The 6,068-nt window shown below is 64.0% G+C and overlaps 1 protein-coding gene across 1 annotated transcript; it reads left to right on the top strand.

Annotated features, from left to right (window-relative positions):
* The first annotated feature begins 8 nt into the window (after positions 1-8).
* On the top strand, positions 9-5,159 carry SHISA8 (shisa family member 8). The gene is made up of 4 exons (XM_040233193.1): positions 9-538; positions 3,074-3,207; positions 3,915-4,061; positions 4,448-5,159. Exons 1-4 carry the CDS (start codon positions 9-11, stop codon positions 4,840-4,842), a joined length of 1,206 nt encoding a protein of 401 aa, XP_040089127.1. The 3' UTR covers positions 4,843-5,159.
* The last annotated feature ends 909 nt before the right edge of the window (positions 5,160-6,068 follow it).

Here is a 6,068-nt window from a genome sequence, read left to right on the forward strand (position 1 = left end):
CGGGCCCGATGGAGCGGGCCGGTGCGCGGGGGCTGCGCGGCCGCCGCGGGCCGCCGGGGCTCGGGCTCGGGCTGGCGCTCGGGCTGGCGCTGCTGCTGGCGCGGCCGCCGTCGAGCCGCGCGGGGGCCCCCGAGGCTCAGGAGCCGGCGGCTCCCGGCACAGCAGCCCCCGCCGGGGGCGACCGCTGCCGCGGCTACTACGACGTGATGGGCCAGTGGGACCCGCCCTTCAACTGCAGCTCGGGCGCTTACAGCTTCTGCTGCGGCACGTGCGGCTACCGCTTCTGCTGCCACGACGGGCCGCGGCGCCTGGACCAGAGCCGCTGCTCCAACTACGACACGCCGGCCTGGGTGCAGACTGGCCGGCCGCCCGCGCGCGCCCGCGACGCCGCCGCTCCCCGGGACCCGGGCCGCGAGCGCAGCCACACGGCCGTCTACGCGGTGTGCGGCGTCGCCGCGCTGCTGGTGCTGGCGGGCATCGGGGCTCGTCTGGGCCTGGAGAGGGCGCACAGCCCGCGCGCGCGGCGCGCCGTGACCAGGTGAGCGCGCGCGGCCCGGGGCCGGGGCCCGGGATCCCCTCCCAAGCCCCTGGACGGCCAGCCTGCTGGGCGGGCTCCCCCTCGGGAGCCTTCTTTCTCCCTGACCCTTGGAACCTCCGGTCCTCTCAACAGCCCCCTCCTCCAGGTTTTGCCTCCCCGCTTCTGAGTCTCCAGGTCTGTTTCTCCCCCATCCCCCCTTTACGGAGGGAGACAGCCGATACCGCTCCGTCTCCCCTTGACCTTCCGGCGGGAGCTGGGTGCTGAGCGGCCTTCCCCCGCAGCTCCGGCCTCTTCTGGAGTTGGGGGGAGGGCAGGTCGCCCGACTGAGAGCACAAAATCTGTGCCTAGGGGAGGGGGCCTGGGGCCAGAGCCCAACTAGCGCTGGGGTAGGGGCATGCACTGCGGTACCGGCGGGCATCTCCGGTCCCCAGGGAAGGGACATTTTCTGTGGCTCCCTTGGCTCTCTCCCCTCCTGCTTCCCTTCCCACTCCCCGCCCCCCTCGCCCCCAAAGCTGTGACTCAGGGCTGACCTTATTTCCCTAGTGTTTCTAGAAGACCTCCCCATCTCATCCCACTCAGTGCCCCTGGGTAGAAGGGGATCCGCATTGGGTGCGGTACAGGTTCGTTTTGGCTGCGGTCTGGACAGGTGCTGAGTTCTGAGTTTTGTGTTAAGTGGGGGTCACAGGACCCCGGTTCCCTGCCTAAGCTGGGAAAGGGACTCTGGGATTCGGTGTCCCAAACCTAAACCTTCACTTACACCCCATTCCCTGACACACACGTCACCCCCGTGTCCTGGGGCCTGTGCCCTCCTCACTCGCTCATCCAGGCCCGGCTCCCTTGGGTGTGTGGGCTGCTGACACGGTGTGCGACAGGCTGGTACTTAGAAGTGACCGTGGAGTGCCTGGGTGGGCTAGGTGTTAATGCTTCCCCACTCCTAGACTTCCTTCAGGGGCAGGAGGGCTTCCTTGGCACTCTATGGGACCCTCACCCTCCAGACCACCCAGCCCACCTGCTCTAAGGCAGCTGAAGGAGAAGCCAGGACTGGAACCCTGGCTTCAGCTTCTGTGCTGCGTGCGATCTGGTGCCTTTCACCCTGGGGGCTGGATGCTTCAGGGGCAAGGCCTGGGCCTCCTGAGCTTGGAGCCTCCTGGAGCTGGATGAGGGGGAGAGGACAGGACCTGTCCTTGACCGGAGCGGGGAAGCAGGAACTGGGGGCCATGCTGGTGGAGTGGCTGCGGCAGCCTAGGGACACATTCACCCGGAACCCACTTTATCCTCAGGGGACCAGGAGGCAGGTCTAGTGATGCTTCAGGAAGAGCTGGGCCACCCCTGATGTGCTGTGTCCGTGGACCAGTGCCTTTTTCTGTCTGGCCTTTAGGCTCCTATGTGCCCTGACTCCGATTTCTTATTTGGGGAGACCTGGAGCTTGTGTGTAGGTGTGCTCTGAACCCCTGCCCTCCTCCCCTCGAGTCACACCCTTAATTCTGCTTTGTTGAGCTTGCTGGTCAGGGAAGTCTTCTCAGATGGCTTGGTGGGGAGTCTGAGTCTGTCTCTGGAGAAAGTTTGTGCAAAGGCTCAGAGGCATGAAAATCGCTCAGGTGTTTGGGAGAGCTGGCTGTTGGGTGCTCAGAGATGAGACCACTGGGGTGAGCAGCCAAGGAGTGAGCAGGGCATGTGGATCGGCTCAGGCAGGCGCTAGGAGACCTTCAGCTCCTGCCACATTGCAGCCAAACTGCGCCCATCCCAGGCGTCCCATCTCCAGTGTGCTTCAGCATGAATCAGTCATTTGAGGCCCCAGTGAGGAGAAAATCATGGGTTCTGGACTCTGAAGGCAGCTGGGCTGAAGGCTGGGTTTGCCTGTCTGTGGGGAAGGCTCAGTCAGATCCTGTCACAGCTGGGTGGGGGCTGGGTGTCCTGGTACCCAAGGTCACACAGCCTTTGGTGCGGGGCTGGCACTGCGGGGGTCTGCTGGCTCCTCCTTCCACACACTGTCCATCTTCCCTGCTTGTGCTGGCAGCTAAGTCCCGGAACACAGCAGAAACCTCTGTGGCAAGAGGGGAGGAAGGTAGGCAGGTAAAAAAAAAAAAAGGCTTCCTGGTAGAGGAAGGATTCTAGTGGGCTTTGAAGAATGAGTAGGAGTCTTCCCAGAGGAGACGGAGAAGGAGTGGCACAAAGTCCAGGAGCCAGAGACACTCAGATGCTTGTGTTGAGAGAGGGGGCTCAACATGGAGGGTCTTGGGGAGTAGACTTCAGAACGGGGAGGAGGAGAGCCTTTGGAAAATAAGGTGGCCCTGGTTACACGTGACCCCCTTAGTTTCCTGACCTGCTCTGAGAGTTGGCCATGTTGGGGCTACAGGTCATGTCTGAGAGGAGAAACTAGATATTTGGGGCTAATCACCAGGGAGGGGGGAGGCCAGAAGGGTTGAAAGAGCTGCCCAGGGCCACACAGTGAGAAGTCATGGAGGGGGCTGCCTCTGATGGGCCAAACCTGGCTGACGGGGAAACAGGCTGCCTGTCGCCACTCTTTCCCTACAGGACACTGACAGAACTCCTGAAGCAGCCCGGCCCCCAGGAGCCACTGCCTCCACCTCTGGGCCCACCTCTGGGTAGCTGTGTCCAGGTGCAGATGGGTGATGGCCTTCCCCGGGGCTCCCCCCACAACAGCACAGGTGAGGCGGCTAGTGGCCGGGCCTTTGTTGATCCACAGCAAAGTGCCGCCTTGTCAGGAGGGCCTGGGAGCAGGGGACCGGGGCGCTGAGGCTGTGAGCCATTTCTCAGATGAAGTGAGCTGCCCGCCTCTGTGAGGGGGGAGTGGGCAACTAGTCAGCTCCTCGTGGTGGACAGGGGTCCCTCCCAGGGTCCTGCAACCTCCAGCCTCTGGGACTCTGTGGAGAAGATTCCAGATTCAGGGATGCCCAGTTCAGACTCTGGGTCTGCCTGGTCCTAGGCTCTGGCTCAGAGCCCTGGGCCAGAGCCCTGGCCTGCATCTGCGGCCTCTCGTGGGCCTTTTCCTTCCAGCTGGTGCCTCCCTCCTGGACTCTTGCTGGCGCCGCAGGCTTGACAGCACCTCCCCTCCCCCCACTATGGGTTCCAATCCTCAAACATTCTCTTCCTCTCTGGGAGGAGCCGATCCTGAGCCCCAGCGCCAGGCTCCAATCGAACAGGCTGGCAAGTCATCCGTTAGATGAGCACCCCCTCAGGGCTGGCTGCTATTATTCACGTTTATTCTGAGCCAGGCCCTGTCCGAGGTACTGGAGATTCTGCCGTCAGGAGACAATGGAGGAATAAGTTCCTAAGTCATCTCACAAGTTATCATTAATTGCCCTCCGGGAGTGGGCTGCCGGTCAGCGAGCCGAGTCTCATCTCCTCCTTCCAGACAAGAAACGCCCCAACAACGTGTCCCTGGGTTCGGTGACTGCGGGGCCCCCGCGCGCCCCCCGGTTGCAGGGGGGCGGCAACGTGACGCTGCAGCCCGACTTCGCTAAGTACGCCACCCTCAAGGCAGCCGCGCTCAAGGCCGCAGGTGAGAGGCCGGGTTTGTGTGGGGAGCGCCGGGCCCACTGCACCCCCGGAAGTGCAAGCGCTTGGATTATGAGGCTGGCGTCCCAGTTCTAAAGTTCCCGGCGCTCCAGCCAGCGTCCGCATTGCCCTCTCGCTGATCGGCTCCCACACCTCGGCCGCACCGCACCCCTCTCTGATCAGGCTGCGGGTCTGGGGCCGGGTAGCCGAATCTAGAGCCGGGGGGCGTAGCCTGTACCCTTCCTGGGTGGGTCTGAGACCCCCGCCTCTGCTGCCTGTCCCCGCCTGGAGGCGCTGAGGCCCCGCCCCCGGGACCTGGTCACGCCTTGAGGTCTGACCCCGCCTCGAGGTCTGGCCCTGCCTCCGACTCACGGCTCTCTGTCCCCGCAGAGGCCTCCGCTCCGGACTTCTACCAGCGTTTTCCTGCCACGGAACCCGCCCCGCTGACCCTCCCGGCGCGAGCCCGGAGGTCCCCCGAGGACTTGCCTGAGCTGCTCGACGCCTGCCCCTGGGCCCCCCCGGGCTACGCGTCCCCTGCCGGTTCCACCCCATCGGGCCACTACAAGGCCTGGACCGCCGGTCGCCCCGTCCGGCCCGCAGCCCGCGGCCACCTGGCGGTTCACGCCTCTCCCGCGCCGCGACGGCCAGGCCATGCGCCCCGGAGCCAGTTCAGTGTGGAGAAGCTGCCCGAGGCCTTCAGCCCGCAGGCCCCTGGCCTTTACGGCAGCGCCGGCCGCGGAACCCGGCACCTGAGTACCAACAGCAAAGCTGAGGTCACCGTGTGAAGAAGGGGCTGCCAATTCTCTCGAGGCAATGCAGCGCCGGGAGCCCTCTTCTGCCAGGGGGACTTGCCACAGGGCCTGACCCGGGGTGGGGGTAGCGCACAGGCCGCGGAAGGAGGGATGCCAGCCTTGAAGTCCAGCACTTCTGCCTGCTCAGACTGGACCAGGAGGAGCCTCGGAGTCTTGCAGGGATGAGACGCACTGGGTAAGGCCAGTGGCTCTGTCCTGGGCGCTCCTTGTGTAAATAAACCCTTTTCTGTGACTCCCATCCTTGAGAATACAGGGGCCCCAGCTTGGCTCTGAGAGGCACTGATGGTGGAGGTGTTGGTCATTGACTGGACAGACGGCAGTGCCAGCAGAGGGCACAGCATGTGCAAGAGCAGAGGACTGAGAGCTGGTGGGCAAGTGCTCTGGGAGCTGGGGAGAAGTAGCTGGAGAGGGTGGTCAGGGCTGAACGCCAGCCGGAATGTCCACACCAGGAAGAGCCATGGGAGAGGGGGCAGCTAGGTCCCAGCCATCTTGGAGGTTGGCACAGGGGAGAGAGCTGGTGGGCCCCCGAGGGTCCATGACCCTGAACAGGGGAGAGCCCCTCCAGCCGGTCACCTGCTTGACTTCGCTGAGCCTGGCTGATCCTCATTGACATTGTCTGGCCCTGGGCCGGCCCCTGGGCCGCAGGCCACTTGGCCACCTTGGCCTGGGGCCACCCCCCTGATGGGCATGGGCAGTGGGCCGGGAGACAGCTGGTACTCAGGATGGGGGAGCCTGCTCCCAGTGGCTGCTCTGGGGGAAACGGGGATGAGGCTGCTGGACCTAGAGCCTTGGCAGTGCCCCCACCAGGGTGCTTGCCCCCCCTCAGGCTTGGCACTGCCAGCGCTCCCCTTTTCCTGGCTGTGGCCCAGGGCACTGCCAACACCCTGCATGCATCAAGTTCCTCTGTGCCAGGCACTGGTGGGAGGTTGAGGGCTGGATTATGCCCCTCACTGGATTCATCTTAGGCCTGGTATACTGTTTCAATAACAATGGCTGCCATTTGCTATTTCTTCCTTTAGTCCTCATGAAAGCCCCATGAGCATGTGGCTGGACAGATGAGGAAACTGAGGTCCTGAGACCTCAGTACCTTGCCAAGGTCACCCAAGTGATGGCAGTTTAGGACTCTTCCGCATTCTGCCGGCACTGTGGGTCTGGTGGTGGAATGGCAGCGTGTGTTGGCAGAGGGGCCCCTTGCTCCC

The sequence above is a fragment of the Oryx dammah genome, unplaced genomic scaffold (genome assembly GCF_014754425.2).
Source record: "Oryx dammah isolate SB20612 unplaced genomic scaffold, SCBI_Odam_1.1 HiC_scaffold_29, whole genome shotgun sequence".
In the NCBI taxonomy this organism is placed as follows: domain Eukaryota; kingdom Metazoa; phylum Chordata; class Mammalia; order Artiodactyla; family Bovidae; genus Oryx; species Oryx dammah.